The sequence below is a fragment of the Triturus cristatus genome, chromosome 11 (genome assembly GCF_964204655.1).
Source record: "Triturus cristatus chromosome 11, aTriCri1.1, whole genome shotgun sequence".
Lineage (NCBI taxonomy): Eukaryota > Metazoa > Chordata > Amphibia > Caudata > Salamandridae > Triturus > Triturus cristatus.
In genome coordinates this window covers 3439931-3466396 of record NC_140594.1, presented here as the reverse complement: position 1 = coordinate 3466396, position 26466 = coordinate 3439931, and the positions used below count along the sequence as shown (strand labels likewise).

Sequence of the window (26466 nt, the reverse complement as noted above, 5' to 3'; positions counted from 1 at the left end):
TTGTGTGGATGTACTGGCATGTCAACAAGCTAATGTAGGGCAGGCAGTATTAAAAACATTTTTCCAAACAACTGCTACATCTACTGGTTAGCTACCACTTTGGGCGAATAATGCTTTGTAAAAGAATGTGTATCTACGGCACACATGCCTTAAACGGATTATGTTACTTACCGAGTAAGCATCTGTATGTAGAGCTGTAGATTCACATGCACCCACACTCCTCCACGGGCACCTGTGGTTGTTGCAATTCTCATTATTTACATTATCTACACATGGACATCTCTTTACTATGCAAACTTACTCCATTCTCACCCACTTGCGGGAAAACAATCTAACAATGGAGTCGATGACTATGCGCACTATCACAGAAAGGAGTAGTCACCTTACCTTGTGACTGGAAAGACTTCTTCGAAGAAAAACAACTTGCAAACATCCGGACCCAACACCAGATGGCAGGAGCATGCATAGCATGTGAATCTACAGCTCTACATGCCAAGAACAGGCACGATAAAGCTAGTGCATGCTTGGTTCCTCTGGAGAGGCAATTTAAAATCCTAACTTAAGGTCATCTTGGATTTTAAATTGCAATTCTGTAAATGCCACTTTTAGAAAGTTGGCATTTTCATGCCTTAGCCATTTGGTGCCTGCAGCCTGTCCCTGATCACATGACTGGGTGTGGTTGGTCTTTGTATATTCCTCCTATACTGCCACATACAATGGGAGTTAGATGTTGTTAGAAAAGGTAGATGGACCGGGAGGGTCGGCCGGGGTCAGGAGGAGAGGTCTCCGGGGAGAGCCGTCTCCAGCGATCGTACAGACAAGTAACTTCCCCCCCACAGACAGATATCACACACGGATAAGGTTCAGTGTTCTTTATAAGCACTTATTTAAGGTACGGCTAAATGGTACAAGGAGGTCTGGACTCAGGGGTCCCCTCGATTAGAGTCTCGCAAGGTAGGGAAGGGGGTAGCGGGACAGTCTATTTACCAATCAGGTAGTTCGGATGAGATGATGATGAGCTCACAATCCTCGAGCTTGGTGGTTAGGTGGTATGGGCCGCGGCAGCGCCAGCAGGTCCCGGTGTGGATGGTCGATACAACGGGCCGCGGCAGCGCCAGCAGGTCCCCAGAAGATATACGGTCCGCGGCAGCGCCAGCAGGTCCCGGTGAGGATGGTCGTTACAACGGGCCGCGGCAGCGCCAGCAGGTCCCAGGAGGATGACTGTTGCAGAAGGCCGCGGCAGCGCCAGCAGGTCCCGGTGAGGATGGTCGTTACAACGGGCCGCGGCAGCGCCAGCAGGTCCCAGGAAGATGAAGGTTGCAGAAGGCCGCGGCAGCGCCAGCAGGCAGTACGATGATTCGCAAGAGCGGGCTACGGCAGCGCCAGTAGACCGTCAGGGTTGAGTTCACTCGGTGTCTCTCGACTCCAGGATACAACTGCCTTCCTGCTCCGGAGCTGCCTCAGTTATAGGGCTGGTGCCCTTTGATGTCCGGACCCTCGCACTTGGAGGTCGGAGGGTCCGGGATGACGGTGTCCAGACACCCAGCAGGGGGTGGAGCCAGGGCCTGGGGGAGCTGGAGGCGATCGGCACCTGGCGGGGGAGAGCCCTTGACACTTCGTTCTCCCATTGACCTGCCAAGTGGTCCGCTCACCTCCTGGGTGGATGGTGGTGCCGGGATGTCGGGGCCGGCCAGGCCCGGGGTTAGGGTCGAGGAGAGGCCATGCGGCCGCGTGGTGCAGGGCCCAAGATGGCGGCTTGACCCGGCCGGGAAAGCCGGTGGGGCTGGACCCCGTGATGAGTAGGGGTCCGAGGGCAGAGGGTCCGTCGGGAGGCGGAGTACAGGTGCTTGTGGCGGGGATATGCCCGGTGGGCCGGGGTTCGGGCCCTGTCGAGCGGGGAGGGAGCAAGCCCTTCGTGTGGCCTGTCCAACATGCGTCCCCCCCAGCTGAAGGCGGGGAGAGTCACCCATCTCCTTGGGGACTCTCTTCGTCGAGGCGGAAAAAGCGGGACAGGCCATCTGCGTTGGCGTGGTCTTGGCCTGGTCGGTGCTCCACGGTGAAGTCCATCCCCTGCAGGGAAATGGACCAGCGCAAGAGTTTTGGGTTCTCCCCCCTCATCTGCATCAGCCATTGCAGGGGTCGATGGTCTGTTTGTACCCGGAAGTGGGTACCGAAGAGATAGGGCCGGAGCTTTTTGAGGGCCCACACTACTGCAAATGCCTCCCTCTCGATGGTGCTCCAACGCTGTTCTCGGGCCAGGAGACGGCGGCTGATGAAGGCCACCGGCTGGTCATGACCTTCGGGGTTCAACTGAGAGAGGACGGCCCCGATGCCGTGGTCGGAGGCGTCGGTCTGCACCACAAATTCCCGACTGTAATCGGGGGCCTGGAGCACCGGGGCGGTGCACAGGGCGGCCTTCAGCTCCTCGAAGGCCGCTTGACAATCAGGAGTCCAGTTGACCCGCTTCGGCTGGTTCTTGGATGTGAGACCTGTGAGGGGCCCCACGATGCTGCCGTAGTCCTTCACGAACCGCCGGTAGTAGCCGGTGAGCCCCAAGAAGGCCCGGACCTCGGTCTGGGTGACGGGGGGCTGCCAGGACTGGATGGCAGCAATCTTAAGTTGTAGTGGGGCCACCAGCCCGCTCCCCACTTGGTGCCCAAGGTAGGTCACAGACCCTTGGCCAATCTGGCACTTGCCGGCCTTAATGGTGAGGCCGGCCCGCTGGAGGGCTTGTAGGACCTCTTGGAGGTGACGGAGGTGGTCGGACCAGTGGCGGCTGTATACAGCGATATCGTCCAGGTAGGCAGCGCTGAATTCTTCAAGCCCTGCCAAGACCTGGTTCACAAGGCGTTGGAACGTGGCGGGGGCATTCTTCATGCCAAAGGGCATGACCTTAAATTGATAGTGGCCATCGGGGGTAGAGAAGGCTGACCGTTCCTGAGCCCTGGGTGTGAGGCCGATCTGCCAGTAGCCCGCCGTTAGGTCGAAGATACTAAGGTAGCGGGCGGCCCCCAGCCGGTCGATCAGCTCGTCTGCTCGGGGGATGGGATGAGCGTCGGTCCGGGTGACAGCGTTCAAGCCCCGGTAGTCGACGCAGAATCTCAGTTCAGGGGCGGAGCCGGGGGCAGCGGCCTTGGGAACTAATACGACCGGACTGGCCCAGGGACTGTCCGAGGGCTCGATGACCCCGATCGTGAGCATCTTGGCCACTTCCTCCTGTATGCAGGCCCGTACCCGATCTGGTACGCGGTAGGCCCGGTGCCGGACAGGGGGACTGTCCCCGGTGTCTACGTCGTGCAAACACCAGGGGGTGACCCCGGGGGTGAGGGAGAACAGGGCAGCGAACTGCAGCAGGAGGTTCCGGCAGTCCTGGCGTTGCTCCGAAGTGAGGGCGTCAGAGAGCCGGACCCCGTCCACGGAGCCGTCCTTCTCCTGAGTCCTCAGGAGGTCCGGGAGGGGCTCGGAGTCTTCTTCTGTGCCACTGTCGGTAGCCATCAAGAGGCTTAGTTCGGAGCGCACAAAGTGCGGTTTGAGCCGGTTGGTGTGGAGGACCCGAAGGGGGCTCCGGGAGGACCCCATGTCGATGAGGTAAGTGACGGGGCTTTTGCGCTCGACCACTTTGAAGGGCCCCGTCCACTTATCTTGCAGGGCACATGGTTCGGTGGGGGACATCACCCATACTTGCTGCCCAGGCTCGAATTCAACGGAGGAGGCATTGTGATCATACCACCTCTTCATGTCCTCCTGGCTGGCCTCGAGGTTCGCCTTGGCCATCTCCCTGAAGCGCCGGGTCTGGTTTCGTAAGGCCAGGACGTATTTGAAGACGTCTGGAGGGGTCGTTAGGGGGGCCATCTCCCAACCTTCCTTGACTAGGCTGAGGGGCCCTCGCACAGGGTGTCCGTATAGGAGTTCAAAGGGGCTAAAACCGAGGGACTTCTGGGGAACTTTCCGGTAGGCGAAGAGGAGGCACGGGAGCAGTACATCCCACTGGCGACGGAGAGGTTCTTCCAATCCCCCAATCATCCCTTTGAGAGTGCGGTTAAAGCGCTCCACTAGTCCGTTCCCTTGGGGGTGATAGGGGGTCGTAAATCTGTAGGTGACCCCGCATTGTTGCCAGAGGGACTTCATGTATTTTGATATGAAATTCGTGCCTCGGTCGCTGACGACTTCTCGGGGGAAGCCTACCCGGGAGAAGATCCCCATCAGGGCCCGGCCAACCACTGGGGCGGTCACTGTCCGTAGGGTCACCGCCTCGGGGTAGCGGGTGGCATGGTCCACTAGTACCAAGATGAACCTGTGTCCTTGTGCCGTGCGGGGGTCCAGAGGTCCCACAATGTCTATCCCCACCCGCTCGAACGGGGTGGTGACCACCGGGAAGGGTTGTAGAGGGGCCTTCAGCTTCCGGCCACTCTTCCCGCTGGCTTGGCATGTGGGGCACGATCGGCAGTGGTTCAGGACGTCATTCCTCATTTTCGGCCAAAAAAAATGGGTCACCAGGCGACTGTACGTTTTGTCCTGGCCCAGGTGTCCAGCCAGGGGGACATCGTGGGCTAAGTTGAGCAGAAAGTCTCTGAAGCGGAGAGGTACCACCAGAACTCGACCGGCCCCCAGCTCGGCGATTCTTTGCTCGCTGTAGAGCAGGTCGTTATCCCAGTAGACCCAGTGGGTTCCGGTGGTGTCTCCGGCGGTTTGGGCGCTGGCTTGTTGGCGGAGTCCCTCGAGGGAGGGACAGGTTTTTTGTTCCTGGCGGAACTGTTCTTGGGTGGGCCCCCCTTCTTGCCGCCACTGCGCCAGATCCGGAAGGTCCTGGTGTTGCGCGTCTTCTTCGGTACTCGGGTCCGGGAGGTCGGACTCGCCGTTGTCCTCTACGGGGGCAACCGGGGGCGGAGGTGCTGGCCATTCGGTTTCTTCTGATCGGGGGGCGGCACGGGCGGCCATGGATCGGGTGGTTATGCAGGCCCAGTCCGGGAGGCCCAGCATCCCCAAGTGCTCTCTTCTCTCGACGGTGGCCCACGGGGAACTCTCGAGGTCATTCCCCAGGAGGCAGTCCACGGGGGCATCGTCCCGGACCGTCACCTTCAGTAGGCCGGAGACCCCTCCCCATTCAAACGGGACGCAGGCCATCTTACACATGCTCTCAGAGTTATCTGCCGAGCGGACGGGGCAGAGAATGTTCGGCAGGATCTGCTCGGGCTTTACCAGGTGACAGCGGACGGCCGTCACGCTGGCGCCGGTGTCCCGCAAGGCCTCGGCTCTCTGTCCATTAATGGTCACCCACTGACCGTATTTTCTGGTGTTGGCTGGTAGGGGAGCCCGCGGAACCATGTCCCTTCCCCCTAAGCATGCCAGGACCATGGCGGCCGGTTCCCACCCTTGCTGGTCCGGCTCATACTCCTCGGGTCCCTCCGATGCTGGCTCTTCCCCCAGGGCAGCGGCAGCTACCTGGCGGGGCTTGGGTGGTTGGTTTAGCGGGCAGTTCGGATCGTTGGCGTAGTGGCCTAGTCGCTGGCACCGGTGGCACGTGACATTGGCTCGGTACCCAGGCCGCAACGGGGGGTTGCTCCGGCCGGCCGGAGGGGGGGTGCTGGCCACGGGTGTTGCTGGCAAGGCGTCTCTCCCTCGCCCCTGGCCCCCTCCTCCTCCCCGAGGACGGTGCTGGCCTTGGTTGCTTCTGTTCTGGTCGGGTGGCCCTTTCCGGCCCACTCGGGTGCTTTCCCACCGGTCAGCTTCGGCGGCGAGCTGCCGGGGGTCAGTCAGCTTACTGTCGAGTAGGTGCTGCCTGAGCTCGACGAAACAGTTGTTTGACAGGTGCTCCCATACCATGAGGTTGAAGAGTTGTTCGTAGGTGGTGACCTGATTTCCCTTGATCCAACCCTCGAAGGCCCGGCTGAAATAGTTCACGTATTCCACCCAAGTTGTACCTGGGATCCGGGTGCAATCCCTGAACCTCTGGCGGTACATCTCGGGCGTGAGGCCGTAGCGGGTGAGGAGGGCAGCCTTCATGTGGTCGTAGGACGACATTTGGTGATCGGGGAGCTGCAGCAGGGCATCGCGACCCTCGTTGATGAATCTCCCCCAAAGTCCGGCTCCCCAATCACTCCGGTCGATCCGGTGGGAGGTCATTGCGATCTCATAGGCTTTAAACCACTGTTGTATGTCGTCTTCTCGGACATACTCGCGGACCACATCCTTGGGGATGTGAACTTTTTTCTCAATAGGCCCCGGGGTGTGTGGTCGCTCAGGCACCCCCAGTTCCTTGTTCTGTTTGCGCAGTTCTATTTCCGCCAGTCGGCGCTCGTGCTCGAGCGTTATTTTTTTCTCTTCCAGCTCTCTTTGTCTCTGCTTTTCTTCTCGTTCCTCTCGAATCCGCATATGCTCGAGGTTGATTTTCTGTTCAGCTAACTTAAGTTCCCCATCCATCTTGAGTCGTGCCATCTCTAATTCGTGTAATCTGACTCGGTCTCTTTCTCGTATCTCCTCCTGTGAGAGGCCCGTTCCCCGCTCCTCGGGAGCCGTGGCGTTCCCCTCTGGTGTGATGCTGTTTTGGTCTGGTGTGACGCTGCTTTGGTCGGAGGGTCCTGCGACCCCAGTTTCTGTCCATGACTCAAGAGCGCGCTTTAGATCATCCTTGGTACTCAGGCCGGTGGTAGCAATGCCAAGTTCTATGCAAAATTGTCTCAGTTCGCGGTGGTTGTATTCTTCTAATTTCTCCATTTGGAACTTCTCGGTGGAGCTGCTATCTTTGGTCGACATCGTGCTTTGTCGTGGGGTGAGCTACTCTCTGTACGATTACGCGTTGATTCGGATCGCGCCGCTGGCCACCAATGTTAGAAAAGGTAGATGGACCGGGAGGGTCGGCCGGGGTCAGGAGGAGAGGTCTCCGGGGAGAGCCGTCTCCAGCGATCGTACAGACAAGTAACTTCCCCCCCACAGACAGATATCACACACGGATAAGGTTCAGTGTTCTTTATAAGCACTTATTTAAGGTACGGCTAAATGGTACAAGGAGGTCTGGACTCAGGGGTCCCCTCGATTAGAGTCTCGCAAGGTAGGGAAGGGGGTAGCGGGACAGTCTATTTACCAATCAGGTAGTTCGGATGAGATGATGATGAGCTCACAATCCTCGAGCTTGGTGGTTAGGTGGTATGGGCCGCGGCAGCGCCAGCAGGTCCCGGTGTGGATGGTCGATACAACGGGCCGCGGCAGCGCCAGCAGGTCCCCAGAAGATATACGGTCCGCGGCAGCGCCAGCAGGTCCCGGTGAGGATGGTCGTTACAACGGGCCGCGGCAGCGCCAGCAGGTCCCAGGAGGATGACTGTTGCAGAAGGCCGCGGCAGCGCCAGCAGGTCCCGGTGAGGATGGTCGTTACAACGGGCCGCGGCAGCGCCAGCAGGTCCCAGGAAGATGAAGGTTGCAGAAGGCCGCGGCAGCGCCAGCAGGCAGTACGATGATTCGCAAGAGCGGGCTACGGCAGCGCCAGTAGACCGTCAGGGTTGAGTTCACTCGGTGTCTCTCGACTCCAGGATACAACTGCCTTCCTGCTCCGGAGCTGCCTCAGTTATAGGGCTGGTGCCCTTTGATGTCCGGACCCTCGCACTTGGAGGTCGGAGGGTCCGGGATGACGGTGTCCAGACACCCAGCAGGGGGTGGAGCCAGGGCCTGGGGGAGCTGGAGGCGATCGGCACCTGGCGGGGGAGAGCCCTTGACACTTCGTTCTCCCATTGACCTGCCAAGTGGTCCGCTCACCTCCTGGGTGGATGGTGGTGCCGGGATGTCGGGGCCGGCCAGGCCCGGGGTTAGGGTCGAGGAGAGGCCATGCGGCCGCGTGGTGCAGGGCCCAAGATGGCGGCTTGACCCGGCCGGGAAAGCCGGTGGGGCTGGACCCCGTGATGAGTAGGGGTCCGAGGGCAGAGGGTCCGTCGGGAGGCGGAGTACAGGTGCTTGTGGCGGGGATATGCCCGGTGGGCCGGGGTTCGGGCCCTGTCGAGCGGGGAGGGAGCAAGCCCTTCGTGTGGCCTGTCCAACAGATGTGACTTCATGGGCTATTACTGGCAGGATGGGAGTGAGGAGCCGGGCCCAGCCTCACTTACACCTGAATAGGCTGTGTTTTGTCTCTACACAAAGGGCTGCATACCACCTGTAGTGAGTCTGGGGTCGGGGCATGGGAGGCAGGACATCTGTGCACTTCAAAGGCATGCCTCTAGAAGCTTCTCCACAGTTCAAAATCACAACTGTGTATAAAAGAATGACCTCAGACACCACTTCAGTACACTTCTGGACTTGTGGATATGCGCCAGGAGGAAGGACTGCTGTGCTGCTACAAGGACCGTCACTCTCCTGCTCTAAAGGAACTGCTACCCTGCTGTGCTGACCTGCTGCTCTCTTGCATAGGGAATACAAAATGGACCTGCAACTGCATCTTGAATCCAGAACCACAGAGTGACTCAACCCGCTAGTTGACTGATCTCTGCGTCTGAGCCTCAGAGACATTAAAGACTCCCCAACGGCTTCTTGACCCATGTTCAGCGAGTTCCTAACCATCACGTGTTGCCTCTCAGGTCCTGGGCCCTTGATGTGATTCCGTAGCTCTTGAAATCATGCTTTGGGCTCTTCGCAACTGCAAACCTATCCTTTTGCACTGGAACTATGCCACTTGATCAGAAATTCAGCACGAGCTGCCGCCAGCCTATCTCTTCACACAGCAGTATTGAGAGCCCACGGGGGACCGCCAAAATGAAGCTCCTGGCCTCCCATTTGCGATGCAAGGCCTGCTCTTCGTGCCACACTGACCACCGCCCACCATGTTCTCTCTGCAACACTGTTCACCACGACCAGGACTCCTGGTACAAAACTTCAGAAGGTAAAACTTCAGCTGGACTAATCTGGGACTTTATCTGACCCACATCCATCGCGGTCAGCCTGAAATTTTGACTTTGACCCAGTCCAGCGTGGCCAGATAGCTGGAGTTGCCGCTTTCTGCTTTTAGGCGCTAAATTCCAGTTTATTCTTTGAAAATTCATAACTCTGATTCTACTGATTGAAGTTGTGTCATTTTGGTCTTGTTTTATTTATGTAGTTTCTTCAATGTTTTACTGTTTGTGTTGCAGAAATACTTTACACATAGCCTCTGAGTTAAGTCTGACTGCTCTGTGCCAAGCTACCAAGAGGGTGAGCACTGGTTAGTTTGGGTTTTGCTTGTGTCCTGTCCCAACAAAGATTGTGGTTGCTGCTTGACCAGTAGTCACACCCCAGCAAACCAGTAACCCAATTTCTAATTCCCACCCTTTGGAATACATACCTTATTTCTTTCGTCAGCCTCAGGCATTAGATATGGGGGGAGGGGGCACTGGTGTAGTATACGGGCTGTACCTGCTCTATTAGAAAACCAAAACAACTTTTTCTTTTTATTGTGTCGCTACATCTGGTTAAGGCTTCTTTTCTGATGCATTCAGGTACGTTATGCTAAAGCCAAATGTAAATTGCCTCACATACCTACAGTCCTGCTAAGTGTCCCAGGACCATGAGTGGTGTGCTGCTTAGTCCAGTTTTTTAAAAAATTCTGGGTCTTGTCTTGTTTATTGCATTCTACAACAGGACTGCAAGTCCCAGAAGTCAAAGGAAAAACAAAACCTTGACTGGAGTAGCACATCGTGCATGGAAATGGAAAACATGGCAGCTATGTACCTAGAGCACAGCCCACTTACAACCCGCCAAAATGTCCCGGTGGTGGATATTTGTAAAGCCGCCAAATAGAGTCCCACTTATTCATACACAAACATTCCTGTGTGAACACTCACTCCGATAGGAAGTGCTAGTTGGTCATTTAAATATTGTTCCAAACATTGTAACAAGGCACCACCTTATGAGTTTTAAAGTTCATCTAGAAATGTTATTGGAGTACCACAGGGCTCAACATTATCTCCTGCTCTATTCAATTTGTACGTAGAGCCACTCACAGTAATCCTACAGCAAGCAAACATCTCCTTCCACATGCACGCCGATGATACACAGCTTTACATCGAGATCACATCGCTAGAAGAGATCGGTATCATGAACCAGGTACTAAAGGAAGCCGTCCATTGGCTAACTAGTAATCACCTCAAGCTTAACCCGCATAAAACTGAATTCCTCCTGATTTCCCTCCAGAAAAGCGCTACGAACTTCGTGGAGTGGACCAATCTAATCACGCCGCTAAATTGTATTCCGAGGATTGTAGATTCAACCAAATACCTGGGCATTATGCTCGATAAAAACCTGAACATGCTTACACATATTAACATGATGGCAAAAAACGCCCGCTTCCATTTAAGCTTCCTCAGAAAACTGAAACCTTTCATAAATAACTCAGACCTTAAAACAGCAGCCCAGGCATTAGTCATATCAAGGAACGAGTATTGTTGCACAACTCTAGCCGGTCTACCCAAGATTTCAACCTCACCACTAAAACCCTGTCTCAATGCGGCCACAAGACTTCTAACTGGATCCAGAAACTTTGACCACATCATCCCTCATCTGGAAGCTCTCAACTGGCTGCCTTGCAAAGCAAGAATACAACCAAAAATGGCATGTATCACTCACAAAGCGATACACTGCAAAACACCAAGGCACCTAGTCCAGAAAATCACACTATCAGCAGGTTGCAGAGATTCCCAGAGTCACGGAGAACTATTACTGAAACCAGCCCTCTTCCGAAAGAAAAGAACTTATAACCGAGCTTGGTGCAGCCCCAAGAATTTGGAACGCTCTCCCCCCTAACATTAGAGACATTTCGTCCATCTCTGCTTTTAAAAATAAAGCCAAATCCTTGTTTATGAGCAAATTCCTTCCATAACTCCAGCAGACTTGACATTATCAGAGGGCCTTCTCGTTCAATACACTCGTTACCACACATCAACCACTAAGATCATTTTGGTCTTGTAAATATGAGTGTTAAAGCACAAATGTTTCTCTCACAAATCAATGTTCAATTACTTATGACTTTGTAAGATAACTGTTTCTAGCAACTTGCTGTGCACTGACCAGGCTTACTGAAGCTGCATGGCGTTCGTGTTGTTCTAAGTTGAAAGATAAGTAATTGTAAAGCGCTCTGATATCCTATTAGGGCCATGTTCACGCCAAAACCCCAAATAAATAAATAAGATGTGTACTTGTGCATTCCGGGTTTCAGGAGAGAAGGCCGCCTGACCACACGTCACATTACTTTTAAAAAAGACCTCAAAGCTCCTGTCAATAAACGACACCCGGCCTAGCCCGCTCATACCCCCTCACGCTCCCTGCCAATGGCAATCCAACCTCAACCAGCACCAACGATTGATGCCCACCTCGTGGTACCCTCCTAACTGCGTGCCACTGCTATGTTTTACAATTAATACGTGTGAAGCGCTCTACCTCACGGGGAAGCTAACCACGTGTTCTCTCCACTCTTAATGTTACATGTATATTTTCTATTTGTTATTGATACATTCTGCTTTATTGATGCCTACGGGCCATGTCCGCACTATAGAAAATCACAAACTAAGTAAAGACCACAAGTTGCCTTAAAACTGAAAATCCTTCTTTGAAGAAAAATAACATATAATGATTCGGGCCCAACACTAGATGGCAGGAAAGAGCAAAGCATGTCTTTTTACAGAACTATAATCTGCACATGTTGTTACAGGTAGGTCATGTTTTCTCTGTGCAATGAGTTCTTTGTGTCTAGGATTGCTCTGCTTCAATAAATGTCCTCTTTTTCCCTCTTTTAGACAAACTCGAAACATCAAGCCTGTCATCTTGCCGCTGATTTGGTTTGAAGAGGTGAGATCCCTGGCTGTTACTGTTGGTGTTAGTTTGTACCTTGTAGAGCAGCAGACATGACCCAGATATGACCCACTCTCCAGCCGTCCTAGGGAGCCCCAAAGGACACTGTGTGACCAGCAATGGACGGTCAGTGAAGTCCATGTTGTTAACGGTCTCAGGACATTCTCTCTCCCCAGTTTAAACTCTTCTTCATGACTATTGGTGGTGAGGGACACCTCTGAGAAGAGGAGCTCAACAGAGGCCACATCCCAGGCTCGTCTCATCCCAGGACATCGGATGAGCAGCCTTCCATTGCTTCTCCTCCTTACTCTCCAACAGGACTTTCCTGACCCCATGAGCACCCCCCCCCACCAATCTTAGTATCACCTGCAAAGCCCCTATAGTGTGTGCACCGGCACATCCCTCATCCATGGCACATGAGAGCGGTTGAGAACATTCTCTTCTGTTAGATGTGCTGATGATGCAGAGATGTGTATGTCTCAATGACAGAGTCCTGCTGCTTAGCCCAAGAGAGCACATCCCTGAGGTTTGCAAAGCTTTTCTTCATGTGCACGCCACCGCTGCCTTCCGAAAGGTTTGCATCCTGTGAATCAGTCGATGCTTCCCTCTAGCTCATGCCTGACGACCACAGCCTCACAAAAGCAGCGTTTTCCATCTCTGTGGCTGTTGCAGAATCAGGTTAAACACAAGAAGACACATGAGAAATTGTTTACGTGCTCTTTTTATAACTGACTGTCCACCCCAAGCCTATATCTGGACTCACACACATGTGACGTGATGTCCTCAGACTCCACCAGGTGCCATGCTTCATCACAGGACTCCCCTCGCTTTGGTGAGGAGCGGGCCTATACTTTATAGTAAAGGATTCACTTCTGGCTAACTCTACAACCCGTGATATGAATCTGCTACAAACCAACCTTATACATCAAACTACCTTTTCATTTAAGTGAGATATCACTTGGTGTTAAAAATCAGCGTGGAGACTGGGGGAACCAATACCCCATCACCGCTCAAACCGTCGACATGTTTCTGCCTCTTGGCTAAAAAGATTCTGTGGCCTTCGTCAGGACAGACACAAGAGCGTTTCATGGCATACACTCCTGTCAGTGCCACTTTAAACCAGGGCTGTCCTTTGCCAACCCTCACCTTTCCTGGGTCCCTAGAAAATAATAGGCACTCAGAATTATTAAATACATGGACGGAAAGTGACAAACAAAACCATGCACTTATGCATGCACAAATTGTGAATGTGACAGTGCACTCGAGTAACACACGTTCCAAACTGTTATGATTTGAGACCCGCTCACATCCCTCATACCCTAAATGTGGGTCATCCTGGCCCCATGGAGGAAGGGCTCAGGAACCCTGTAGTCACACAGTGTAGAGAGGGACCCACACTAATCATCACTATTGTAGCTTCCTCATTACAAAGTTAAACAAGGGGCTGTAGTGCCCCCCCCCACTACCCACTTACTCCTCCACGATGCGTTCCTCGTGGATCACCCAGTGCTGCTTGGCCCTTCCTCCAGGTGATTCGGAGTAAGAGGTATAAGCCGGGGTTTTATGTCCCAGTAAGCTCCCATCTGATTGGTGGAGCGCTTCCCCTGTGATCATTATCAGCTGTGTTTCTGTTGCTTTATTCTAATTACATATGTGCTGTCAGAACGTCTCCCTCATTGAATATAATGCCAGCTGCTGATACTTTGCATGTCTCCCTCGTTGAATATGATGCCAGCTGCTGATTGTTTGCACGTCTTCCTCGTTGAATATCATGCCAGCTGCTGATAGTTTGCACGTCTCCCTTGTTGAATAGAATGCCAGCTGCTGATAGTTTGCACGTCTCCCTCGTTGAATATCATGCCAGCAGGTGATAGTTTGCACGTCTCCCTTGTTAAATATAATACCAGCAGCTGATAGTTTGCACGTTTCCCTTGTTGAATATGCCAGGTGCTGATAGTTTGCACGTCTCCCTCGTTGAATAGAATGCCAGCTGCTGATTGTTTGCACGTCTTCCTCGTTGAATATCATGCCAGCTGCTGATAGTTTGCACGTCTTCCTCGTTGAATATAATGCCAGCTGCTGATAGTTTGCACGTCTTCCTCATTAAATATAATGCTAGCTGCTGATCGTTTGCACGTCTCCCTCATTGAATGTGATGCCAGCTGCTGATAGTTTGCACGTCTCCCTCGTTGAATATAATGCCAGCTGTTGATCGTTTGCACGTCTCCCTCGTTTAATAGAATGCCAGCTGCTGATAGTTTGCACATCTTCCTCGTTGAATATAATCCCAGCTGCTGATAGTTTGCATGTCTCCCTCGTTGAATATCATGCCAGCTGCTGATAGTTTGCATGCCTGCCTCCTCGAATAGAATGCCTGCTGCTGATAGTTTGCACGTCTCCCTCAGTGAATATAATGCCAGCTGCTGATACTTTGCACGTCTCCCTCATTGAATATCATGCCAGCAGGTGATAGTTTGCACGTCTCCCTTGTTAAATATAATGCCAGCTGCTGATAGTTTGCACGTCTCCCTCGTTGAATATAATGCCAGCTGCTGATAATTTGCACGTCTTCCTCGTTGAATATTATACCAGCTGCTGATAGTTTGCACGTCTTCCTTGTTGAATATTAGACCAGCTGCTGATAGTTTGCACGTCTCCCTCGTTGAATAGAATGCCAGCTACTAATAGTTTTCACGTCTCCCTCATTGAATATGCCAGCTGCTGATAATTTGCAGGTCTCCCTTGTTGAATATAACGCCAGCTGCTGACAGTTTGCACTGCTTCCTCGTTGAATATAATGCCAGCTGCTGATAGTTTGCACGTCTCCCTCGTTGAATATAATGCCAGCTGCTAATAGTTTGCACATCTTCCTCGTTGAATATAATCCCAGCTGCTGATAGTTTGCACGTCTCCCTCGTTGAATATCATGCCAGCAGGTGATAGTTTGCATGTCTCCCTCGTTCAATATAACACCAGCTGCTGATAGTTTGCAAGCCTGCCACCTCGAATAGAATGCCTGCTGCTGATAGTATGCACGTCTCCCTCAGTGAATATAATGCCAGCTGCTGATACTTTGCACGTCTCCCTCGTTGAATATCATGCCAGCAGGTGATAGTTTGCACGTCTCCCTTGTTAAATATAATGCCAGCTGCTGATAGTTTGCACGTCTCCCTCTTTGAATATAATGCCAGCTGCTGATAATTTGCATGTCTTCCTCGTTGAATATTATACCAGCTGCTGATAGTTTGCATGTCTCCCTCGTTGAATATAGTGCCAGCTGCTGATAGTTTGCATGTCTCCCTCGTTGAATATTATGCCAGCTGCTGATAGTTTGCATGTCTCCCTCGTTGAATATAGTGCCAGCTGCTGATCATTTGCACGTCTCCCTCGTTGAATAGAATACTAACTGCTGATAGTTTTCACGTCTCCCTCGTTGAATATAACACCAGCTGCTGATCGTTTGCACGTCTTCCTCGTTGAATATAATCCCAGCTGCTGATAGTTTGCACGTCTTCCTCGTTGAATAGAATGACAGCTGTTGATAGTTTGCACGTCTCCCTCGTTGAATATAATGCCAGCTGCTGATCGTTTGCACGTCTCCCTCGTTGAATATAACACCAGCTGCTGATCGTTTGCATGTCTCCCTCGTTGAATATGCCAGCTGCTGATAGTTTGCACGTCTCCCTCGTTGAATAGAATGACAGCTGTTGATAGTTTGCACGTCTCCCTCGTTGAATATAATGCCAGCTGCTGATCGTTTGCACGTCTCCCTCGTTGAATATAACACCAGCTGCTGATCGTTTGCATGTCTCCCTCGTTGAATATGCCAGCTGCTGATAGTTTGCACGTCTCCCTCGTTGAATAGAATGACAGCTGTTGATAGTTTGCACGTCTCCCTCGTTGAATATAGTGCCAGCTGCTGATCGTTTGCACGTCTCCCTCGTTGAATATGATGCCAGCTGCTGATACTTTGCACGTCTCCCTCCTTGAATATAATGCCAGTTGCTGATCGTTTGCACGTCTCCCTCGTTGAATATAATGCCAGCTGCTGATCGTTTGCACGTCTCCCTCCTTGAATATAACACCAGCTGCTGATAGTTTGCACGACTCCCTCGTTGAATATAGTGCCAGCTGATGATCGTTTGCACGTCTCCCTCGTTGAATATAATGCCAGCTGCTGATAGTTTGCACGTCTCCCTCCTTGAATATGCCAGCTACTGATCGTTTGCACGTCTCCCTCGTTGAATATAATGCCAGCTGCTGATAGTTGAGGTACGGCAGCTGCACGTGGTACCCAGGCGGTCAGTTGCAGATTTTTTAGCGGGTGCAGCGTAGTAGCCGCACCTGTGACCCATCTTCAGTGAAGCGGCATACCCCACGTCAAGGTGCACCTATGCCGTGTGGCTGTCGTGCTGCTAGCTTCGATGTGAGCGTGTCCTCGGTACGTGCACAGATACACGCACGTCTGACGGGCCAGGATCCCAAGAGCTTAACTGAAGGCGTGGAGCTGTGTGTGCCTGCAGTGAATTTTGAATGCCTGAAGCCCCCTCCCGAAATTATGGGAAATGTGGTATTATATGAGCCCCGACTTTGAATAAAAATATATAAATAAAAAGGGGATCCTGTTTAAGGTTGTGAGGCGAGGCTACTATTGCGTCTTGGGTGAAGGCTCATACCCTTATGTGCATCACATGGGCTGGGGTATTACAAAAGAGGCAAGACTGTGGGCTCATGATACCACCAGGTGTTAAAGATATTAAGGTCAATTGTTATGTCCTGGTACAATGTGTCTATAAAACCATAGACACAATTACTGTTCATCGTCCCAACAGGTGGAGTCAGTGATTTATAGCTGTAACCATGGTATCTCGTCGTTCAAACCCTTCTTCCATGATCTCAAGTGGTAAACCCACCTCTGCTCCTGTGTAAACAGGTTATATTTGGGGCATTTGACACCACCTTAGCATGTGCCACCCAGGACAGGTCTCCATCATTGTGCGTAGCTTCCAAGAAGTGTTGTGTCAGTTTGGTGTTATTCTTTTTGCACCATATAGTACTTCGATGCTCGTTTATCCGTGTCTTTGTTTTACGGGTCGTCTTGCCCACATCGAGCAGGCCGCGTGGGCTTGTAATCAAGTTTACCACGTTTTCACTGTTACAGTCTGCTCTGGTCTTCAGGACCCACGGTCTTTCTGTCTTGATATCTGTTTCCACAATTACCGCAGGGGTAGTGACCCGCCGGGGTTGGCTGTTCCAGTGGGTTGTCTGCAGTGAAACGACACGCTGCACAATTACCGCAGGGGTAGTGACCCGCCGGCCCGGGGTTGGTTGTTCCATTGGGTTGTCTGCAGTGAAACAACACCCTACACAAATACCACAGGGGTAGTGACCCGCCAGTCCGGGGTTGGTTGTTCCATTGGGTTGTCTGCAGTGAAATTACAGTTTCTTGTGTTTTGGTGTGTACTATCTTGTCAGTCTTTATTTTCTGGTGCTTTTCTAGGAGTGGCTTCCTGTTGATGTTTTTTGCCCTTTCTCATGCTTTCTTTACTGTTTTGCTCAGGTGGTGGGGTGCCAGTAACTTTGTCTCGAGGGTGGTATCCCAGGTTTCGAATGTTTCCAAAAAGTAACAGTTGCCCCTCACTCACAGGAGCTGGCCCACTGGAAGGTTCTCTCGGAGGGCTCAGGGTGGAAGCTGTCATATAGCAGAAGACTCTTCCTGTCTGTCATCTTGCTGGGTGCCCTTGTCTCAATGCCACTGTGCCCAGTGGTGATCACTAAATACAAGAATACCTGCTGTGGCGTGGAATCATGCCTCCGCAGCTCATGGTACAACAGGTTGTGTCATACTTGTTGTGGTCCTCGGCATTGACTACTACAACAGCATTTATGGTGGTCACGTATCAACCAAACTAGCCATTCTCCAAGCTGCACATGATGAAACCCACTGATTTTAGCCCTGGTCTTCAACTCACGGGTCACCGCTCGCCAAGCCTTCTGTTTCACTGGTTCCTGTTCTATCAAGGAGATGCTCAAACCACAAGGCCTTGCATGCTTGAGCGACCACCACCTCTCCAAACTAGTGGTCCCTAGCAGGAGATCAGCAACAAATACAGGGGTTTTAGGATAGCAACTCCACCCCGACGAATTCTATATTGATGCACCTTGGCTTCAAAGCTGTCCTTGTAAAACGCAAGAAAACCCCCAAAACCCATATGCTGGTTCTTCTAGGCATAAGATACATTTGAACTCTCCATCAGGCATAGGGCATTTCCCATCCTCCATCAGGCACAGGACATGTTGCCACCCTCCGCCAGGCATCGGGCACATCTCCAGTCTCTTTCAGGCATAGGGCACATTTCCAGTCTCCACCAGGCATAGGGCACATTTCCAGTCTCCGCCAGGCATAGGGCACATTTCCAGTCTCCGCCAGGCATAGGGCACATTTACAGCTTCCATAAGGTATAGGACATTTCCCATCCTCCATCAGGCACAGGACATGTTGCCACCCTCCGCCAGGCATCGGGCACATCTCCAGTCTCTCTCAGGCATAGGGCACATTTCCAGTCTCCGCCAGGCGTAGGGCACATTAATAGCTTCCATCAGGCATAGGGCACATTTACAGCTTCCATCAGGCACAGGACATGTTGCCACCCTCCACCAGGCATCGGGCACATCTCCAGTCTCTCTCAGGCATAGAGCACATTTCCAGTCTCTGCCAGGCACAGGGCACATCTACAGCCTCTCTCACACACAGGCATGTTCTTTTCCTGTATTAACTTTCCATTAATGCCCAAAGTTGTAGGAGAGTAGGATCTGCTTCACATGTTTACCCCAATTTTTTGCTGGTGTTTCACAGTTTTTTTACTTTAGTCTGGCTGGGACCCTGCTATTCAGGGCCCCAGTCTAGCTGCTTCTACAGCCTCTCTCACACACAGGCATGTTCTTTTCCTGTATTAACTTTCCATTAATGCCCAAAGTTGTAGGAGAGTAGGCTCTGCTTCACATGTTTACCCCAATTTGTTGCTGGTGTTTCACTGTTTTTTTACTTTAGTCTGGCTGGGACCCTGCTATTCAGGGCCCCAGTCTAGCTGCTTCCTCTCTAAAATGATTCCATGTACTTTAGGCACAGATCAGATTGGATCTGGGGTGCCCTTATAAGTCCCTAGTATATGGTATACTATGTCCCCAGGGCATAGGTACCCCAGAGGCTGAAGCATGTATTATGCCACCCCTGGAAAGACACCCAAAATGACACCACAGGTCTGCTACTGCAGCCTGGGTAAGGTGGTGCATGCACCCCTTACTGAGATATAGGTTCACTATATCTCACCATATACTGCACATACAAACCTATCATTCACCCCTATGGCAGGCCTTATCAATCCTGAAGGCAGGATGCTTGGTTATATGTGAGGGGGTGCCCAGGCATGAGCTGAGCCCCTCTGCAGCCTTTGGAATCTCTTCTCCGGGGTTGTCAGTAGTGCAGCCTGACCATATAAATGCTAACTTTGGACTGGCTGCACGGAAACATGTCGTGTTTGGTGTCAAATACCTTGGTGGCAAACACCTTGGAATCATACCCCCACACCAGTAACTGGTGTGGGAGTATGATCCCACCCTTCTAGAGGGAGAGACATGAGAGCACTGGTATACCCGGTAGAAACTTAATAGAGCCCTGGCATCACAAAATGGATGCTGCAGCCACAGGCACAAGTCTGGCCTCCTACTGCTGACCGATAGGTTTCCTGTCACAGGGAGGTGTAACCACCTCCCAGACAGGATTATGTGTATTGGGGCTGGGTGGGAGCACTCTCTGAGTGCTTTGAAGTCCTGCACTGGGGGCACATTTGGTGTCCCTGTGCATAGTCCAGCTCAGACCGGTTCAGGAGCTTCCAGCCCCTGCTCTGGCATAAAACTGGACAAAGGAAATGGGTGTAGCCACCCCTCTTTCCAAACCCTCCCATAGGTGGGTCCCCAGAGCTAGTCCAACCCCTTCCTTAGGTATAAGTAAGGAACCTCTATAACCAGAACTTTAGATTACCCTGGACGAAACTCTGAAGCCGAATCCTGGACCTTCGAAGCTCTGCTAAAGACCAGAGGACTGAAGAAATCTCCCTTGGGGTCAAGGAGTGACTCCCCTGCTTGGCAGGCACCAACGAAGCAATTTGCCAGTCTGCATTCCTGAAGCTCCTGCCGGAGTCCAAAGTATTTGCAGCCCAGGAAGAGGATGTCCAGGCATCTCAGAGGCCGACCCGAGTCCCTAGCAAAGCTGACACCCGCAGCCCTCGTGAGTAGCGTGGAACAGAAACTCCTGGTCACCGTGCATTTCTGCAAGTGCATTGACTTCTCGACGTCTCTTGAAGTCGTGCTTGGGCTGACTTGTAGCCCCCACCTCGAGCACTGAATCCACCGAAGATTGTCGGCCTGGTCATTCCGAGTGAGCCGTGGGCCGCCATTTTGTGTTTCATCTTGAGGTCCCTTCGCGATCCCTGGTCCGTTGACTGGTGGGTTCCTGAATGGGTAACTTTGAATTTCCTTGGGCTTTCCTGGTTGCTCCAGACGTGCCCCGACTTCCTACCAAGTGGTAAGTCCCACAGACCTTGCTGGTCTGCACCGAAGCATCTTTCTCGTTTCTGCGTGGGTTGCTGTTGCCAAGGCTTTTTGGGTCCAGTCCGGGCACCGACGCTGCGGCACTCGACATCCTTAGTGGGACAGATCGAATCCAGCTCCTGGTCGTACTCAACACCTCCTGGTCCTCGTGGCTGAAGAGTCAAGCTTCACCTCTTTCACCTGAAATCACCCGACATCGGTGGGCATCTGTCCATCGCCTTCCTGGTCACTGGCTAGTGACCCAGACTCTGTCCCCTCTGCTTTCAGGTTCTTCTCATCTTCAATCCAGGCTTGGATCTCTTCGGAAACTTCTCTTCACGGCAGCAGCAATTCTTCGCCAGCTCCCATTGAAATCGACGACGCGACCCGACACCAAAAGACAACTATGCACCCGGCTTCCCTGGGTGAGGTAACACGAGTATTCTGGTGCTCCTGTGGGTGCTAGCCCTAGAGCTTCCTAAGTCCAAAAGGGTTTGGTCCTGAATCATTTCTAAATGTCCCTAATCTTTAAAAATCTAACCGCGACTTTCCCCATAGAAGCTAACGGGAGCTCGCGGCTGTGTTCACACACTGCACACGGCCCTCGTGGGTCCCCTGTGACACTACCTTGGGTGGTTCCATTGGGGTCCCAGCGATTCTACAGGCTCTAGTCCTTGTGTCTAGTTAAGTCGTGGTTCTTATACCCCTATTTTAGAATATGGTTTGGCTCGCCCCCTGAAGTGTGTTTTGACCTCTCATAAAGAGACTAGGAGGGTGTGTTAGGTAATTAATACATATATTTTGAATATATACCTGGTGTGGTTGTCTTGTCATTTGATCATTCAAGAGATTATAGACTGGTAAAACAAGCTGCTTTACACCCCTTCAAGACTTAGCCTGAAGGCTGCTCTCCATAGCTACCACTAGGATAGCTTTCAATAAAGGTTGTCTTTGACCATTCACCATAAGGAGTTGTTTAGACGGATACAAGGTGCCCACTATAACTAGTGGACAGCATATATCAGGCCAACTTCTCACAAAAGTCAATCTCAAACCAATGCTGCAGAAAAAGAACATATAAAACATTCAGGCCAACAAATAATTTAGATTTGAAAGTGTTTGCACAAACTTAGGATGATCCTGGTTTGGGGCCAATGGAGCGCAATATGCATAGAGGAGGTGAGGCCACTGGTACCAGCTCTTCAAGCCTGAGAAGAGCGTCACCTATGAAAACTCCTCGAAGGCTATCGCCATGGCAGCAGGGGCACCCTTGAGGTGAGAGGGGCACCCTTGAGATGAGAGGGGCAGGGGCACCCTTGAGGTGAGAGGGGCAGTGGCACCCTTGAGGTGAGAGGGGTAGGGGCACCCTTGAGATGAGATGGGCACCCTTGAGATGAGAGGGACTGGGGCACCCTTGAGGTGAGAGGGGCAGGGGCACCCTTGAGATGAGAGGGGCAGGGGCACCCTTGAGATGAGAGGGGCAGGGGCACCCTTGAGATGAAAGGGGCTGGGGCACTCTTGAGATGAGAGGGGCAGGGGCACCCTAGAGATGAGAGGGGCAGGGGCAGCCTAGAGATGAGAAGGGCAGAGGCACCCTTGAGATGAGAGGGACAGGGACACCCTTGAGATGAGGGGCACCCTTGAGATGAGAGGGCACCCTTGAGATGAGAGGGGCAGGAGTACCCTTGAGGTGAGAGGGACAGGGGAACCCCTTGAGGTGAGGGGGCAGGGGCACCCTTGAGGTGAGAGGGGCAGGGGCACTCTTGGGGTGAGAGGGGCAGGGGCACCCTAGAGATGAGAGGGGCAGGGGCACCCTAGAGATGAGAGGGGCAGGGGCACCCTAGAGATGAGAGGGGCAGGGGCACCCTAGAGATGAGAGGGGCAGGGGCACCCTTGAGATGAGGGACAGGGGCACCCTTGAGATGAGAGGGGCACCCTTGAGATGAGAGGGGCAGGAGTACCCTTGAGATGAGAGGGGCAGGAGTACCCTTGAGGTGAGAGGTGCACTCTTGAGGGGAGAGAGCCAGGGGGCACCCCTTGAGGGGAGGGAGGCAGTGGCACCCCTTGAGGTGAGAGGGGCAGGGGCACCCTTGAGGTGAGAGGGACAGGGGAACCCCTTGAGGTGAGGGGGCAGGGGCACCCTTGAGGTGAGAGGGGCAGGGGCACTCTTGGGGTGAGAGGGGCAGGGGCACCCTAGAGATGAGAGGGGCAGGGGCACCCTAGAGATGAGAGGGGCAGGGGCACCCTAGAGATGAGAGGGGCAGGGGCACCCTAGAGATGAGGGGCAGGGGCACCCTTGAGATGAGAGGGGCACCCTTGAGATGAGAGGGGCAGGAGTACCCTTGAGATGAGAGGGGCAGGAGTACCCTTGAGGTGAGAGGTGCACTCTTGAGGGGAGAGAGCCAGGGGGCGCCCCTTGAGGGGAGGGAGGCAGTGGCACCCCTTGAGGTGAGAGGGGCAGGGGCACCCTTGAGGTGAGAGGGACAGGGGAACCCCTTGAGGTGAGGGGGCAGGGGCACCCTTGAGGTGAGAGGGGCAGGGGCACACTTGAGGTGAGAGGGGCAGGGGCATTCTTGAGGTGAGAGGGGCAGGGGCATCCTTGAGGTGAGATGCGCAGAGGCACCTTTGAGATGAGTGTCACCCTTCAAATTGGAGGGGCAAGGGGCACCCTTGAGGTGAGAGGGGCAAGGGCACCCTTAAGATGAGGGGCAGGGGCACCCTTGAGATAAAAGGGGCATGGGTACCCTTGAGATGAGAGGGGCGCCCGAGAGGGGTAGGGGCACCCTTGAGATGAGAGGGGCAGGGGCACCCCTTCAGGTGAGCGGGCCACCCTTGAGATTGGAGGGGCAAAGGTGTTCTTGAGATGAGGTGCAGAGGCACCCTTGAGGTAAGGGGGGCAGGGGCAGCCTAGAGATGAGAAGGGCAGAGGCACCCTTGAGATGAGAGGGACAGGGACACCCTTGAGATGAGGGGCACCCTTGAGATGAGAGGGCACCCTTGAGATGAGAGGGGCAGGAGTACCCTTGAGGTGAGAGGGACAGGGGAACCCCTTGAGGTGAGGGGGCAGGGGCACCCTTGAGGTGAGAGGGGCAGGGGCACTCTTGGGGTGAGAGGGGCAGGGGCACCCTAGAGATGAGAGGGGCAGGGGCACCCTAGAGATGAGAGGGGCAGGGGCACCCTAGAGATGAGAGGGGCAGGGGCACCCTAGAGATGAGAGGGGCAGGGGCACCCTTGAGATGAGGGACAGGGGCACCCTTGAGATGAGAGGGGCACCCTTGAGATGAGAGGGGCAGGAGTACCCTTGAGATGAGAGGGGCAGGAGTACCCTTGAGGTGAGAGGTGCACTCTTGAGGGGAGAGAGCCAGGGGGCACCCCTTGAGGGGAGGGAGGCAGTGGCACCCCTTGAGGTGAGAGGGGCAGGGGCACCCTTGAGGTGAGAGGGACAGGGGAACCCCTTGAGGTGAGGGGGCAGGGGCACCCTTGAGGTGAGAGGGGCAGGGGCACTCTTGGGGTGAGAGGGGCAGGGGCACCCTAGAGATGAGAGGGGCAGGGGCACCCTAGAGATGAGAGGGGCAGGGGCACCCTAGAGATGAGAGGGGCAGGGGCACCCTAGAGATGAGGGGCAGGGGCACCCTTGAGATGAGAGGGGCACCCTTGAGATGAGAGGGGCAGGAGTACCCTTGAGATGAGAGGGGCAGGAGTACCCTTGAGGTGAGAGGTGCACTCTTGAGGGGAGAGAGCCAGGGGGCACCCCTTGAGGGGAGGGAGGCAGTGGCACCCCTTGAGGTGAGAGGGGCAGGGGCACCCTTGAGGTGAGAGGGACAGGGGAACCCCTTGAGGTGAGGGGGCAGGGGCACCCTTGAGGTGAGAGGGGCAGGGGCACACTTGAGGTGAGAGGGGCAGGGGCATTCTTGAGGTGAGAGGGGCAGGGGCATCCTTGAGGTGAGATGCGCAGAGGCACCTTTGAGATGAGTGTCACCCTTCAAATTGGAGGGGCAAGGGGCACCCTTGAGGTGAGAGGGGCAAGGGCACCCTTAAGATGAGGGGCAGGGGCACCCTTGAGATAAAAGGGGCATGGGTACCCTTGAGATGAGAGGGGCGCCCGAGAGGGGTAGGGGCACCCTTGAGATGAGAGGGGCAGGGGCACCCCTTCAGGTGAGCGGGCCACCCTTGAGATTGGAGGGGCAAAGGTGTTCTTGAGATGAGGTGCAGAGGCACCCTTGAGGTAAGGGGGGCAGGGGCACCCTAGAGTTGAGAGGGGCACCCTTGAGGTCAGAGGAGTAGGGGCACCCTTGAGATGAGAGGGGCAGGGGCACCCTTGAGATGATAGGGGTGAGGGGCACCCCTTGAGGTGAGAGGGGCAGGGGCACCCTTGAGATGAGGGGGCAGGGAGACCCCTTGAGGTGAGAGGGGCAGGGGCACCCCTTGAGGTGAGAGTGTCACCTTTGAGATTGGAAGGGAAATGGCACCCTTGAGATGAAGGGCAGGGGTACCCTTGAGGTGAGAGGGGCAGGGGCACTCCTTGAGGTGAGAGGGGCAGGGGCACCCTTGAGGTGAGAGGGGCAGTGGCACCCTTGAGATGAGAGGGGCAGGAGCACCCTTGAGATGATAGGGGCACCCATGAGATGAGAGGGGCAGGGGCACCCTTGAGGTGAGAGGGGCAGGGGCACCCTTGAGCTGAGAGTGGCTTGGGCACCCTTGAGATCAGAGGGGCACCCTTGAGATGAGAGAGGCAGGGCACCCTTGAGGTGAGAGGGCAGGGGCACCCCTTGAGGTGAGAGGGCAGGGGCACCCCTTGAGGTGAAAGGGGCAGGGGCACCCTTGAGATGAGTGTCACCCTTGAGATTGGAGGGGCAAGGGCACCCTTGAGATGAGAGGGACAGGAGCACCCTTGAGGAGAGAGGGGCAGGGGCACCCCTTGAGGTGAGAGGGGCAGGGGCACCCTTTGAGGTGAGAGGGGCAGGGACACCCTTTGAGGTGAGAGGGGCAGGGGCACCCTTGAGGTGAGATGGACAGGGGCACTCCTTGAGGTGAGATGGGCAAGGGCACCCTTGAGGTGAGAGGGGCAGGGGCACCCTTGAGATGAGTGTCACCTTTGAGATTGGCGGGGCAAGGGCACCCTTGAGATGAGAAGGGCACCCTTGAGGTGAGAGGGGCAGTGGCACGCCTGGAGGTGAGAGGGGCAGGGGGCACCCTTGAGGTGAGAGGGGCAGGAGCACCCTTGAGGTGAGAGGTGCACCCTTGAGGGGAGAGAGCCAGGGGCACCCCTTGAGGGGAGGGAGGCAGTGGCAGCCCTTGAGGTGAGAGGGTCAGGGTCACCCTTGAGATGAGAGGGACAGGGGCACCCTTGAGGTGAGAGAGACAGGGGAACCCCTTGAGGTGAGAGGGGCAGGGGCACCCCTTGAGGTGAGAGGGGTAAGGGCACCCTTGAGATGTGAGGGGCAGGGGCGCCCTTGAGGTGAGAGGGGCAGGGGCACCCCTTGAGGTGAGAGGGGCAGGGGCACCCTTTAGGTGAGAGGGGCAGGGGCACCCTTGAGTTGAGAGGGGCAGGGGCACTCCTTGAGGTGAGAGGGGCAGGGGCATCCTTGAGGTGAGAGGGGCAGGGGCACCGTTGAGATGAGAGGGGCAGGGACGCCCTTGAGGTGAGAGGGGCAGGGGCACCCGTTGAGGTGAGAGTGGTAAGGGCACCATTGAGATGAGAGGGACAGGGATGCCCTTGAGGTGAGAGGGGCAGGGGCACCCCTTGAGGTGAGAGGGGTAAGGGCACCCTTGAGGTGAGAGGGGCAGGGACGCCCTTGAGGTGAGAGGGGCAGGGGCACCCCTTGAGGTGAGAGGGGCAGGGGCACCCTTGATGTGAGAGGGGAAGGAGCACCTTTGAGGTGAGAGAGGCACCCTTGAGGGGAGAGAGCCAGGGGCACCCCTTGAGGGGAGAGAGGCAGGGGCACCCCTTGAGGTGAGAGGGGTAAGGGCACCCTTGAGATGAGAGGGGCAGGGGCACCCTTGAGTTGAGAGGGGTAGGGGCACCCCTTGAGGTGAGAGGGGCAGGGGCACCCCTTGAGGTGAGAGGGGCAGGGGCAC

At 54.3% G+C, this 26466-nt stretch overlaps 1 protein-coding gene across 4 annotated transcripts in view; it reads left to right on the top strand.

Annotated features, from left to right (window-relative positions):
- SCARB1 (scavenger receptor class B member 1) overlaps window positions 1-26466 on the top strand; it is a 636132-nt gene that overhangs the window by 541753 nt on the left and 67913 nt on the right. For all 4 annotated transcript variants that reach the window (XR_014970694.1, XR_014970695.1, XM_085634841.1 and 1 more), the window contains exon 10: window positions 11745-11796. Coding sequence is in view for 2 of the 4 variants with exons in the window: in XM_085634841.1 (XP_085490967.1) it covers window positions 11745-11796 (52 nt within the window). In the remaining 2 variants the exon portion in view is untranslated. The remainder of the gene's footprint in view (window positions 1-11744; window positions 11797-26466) is intronic.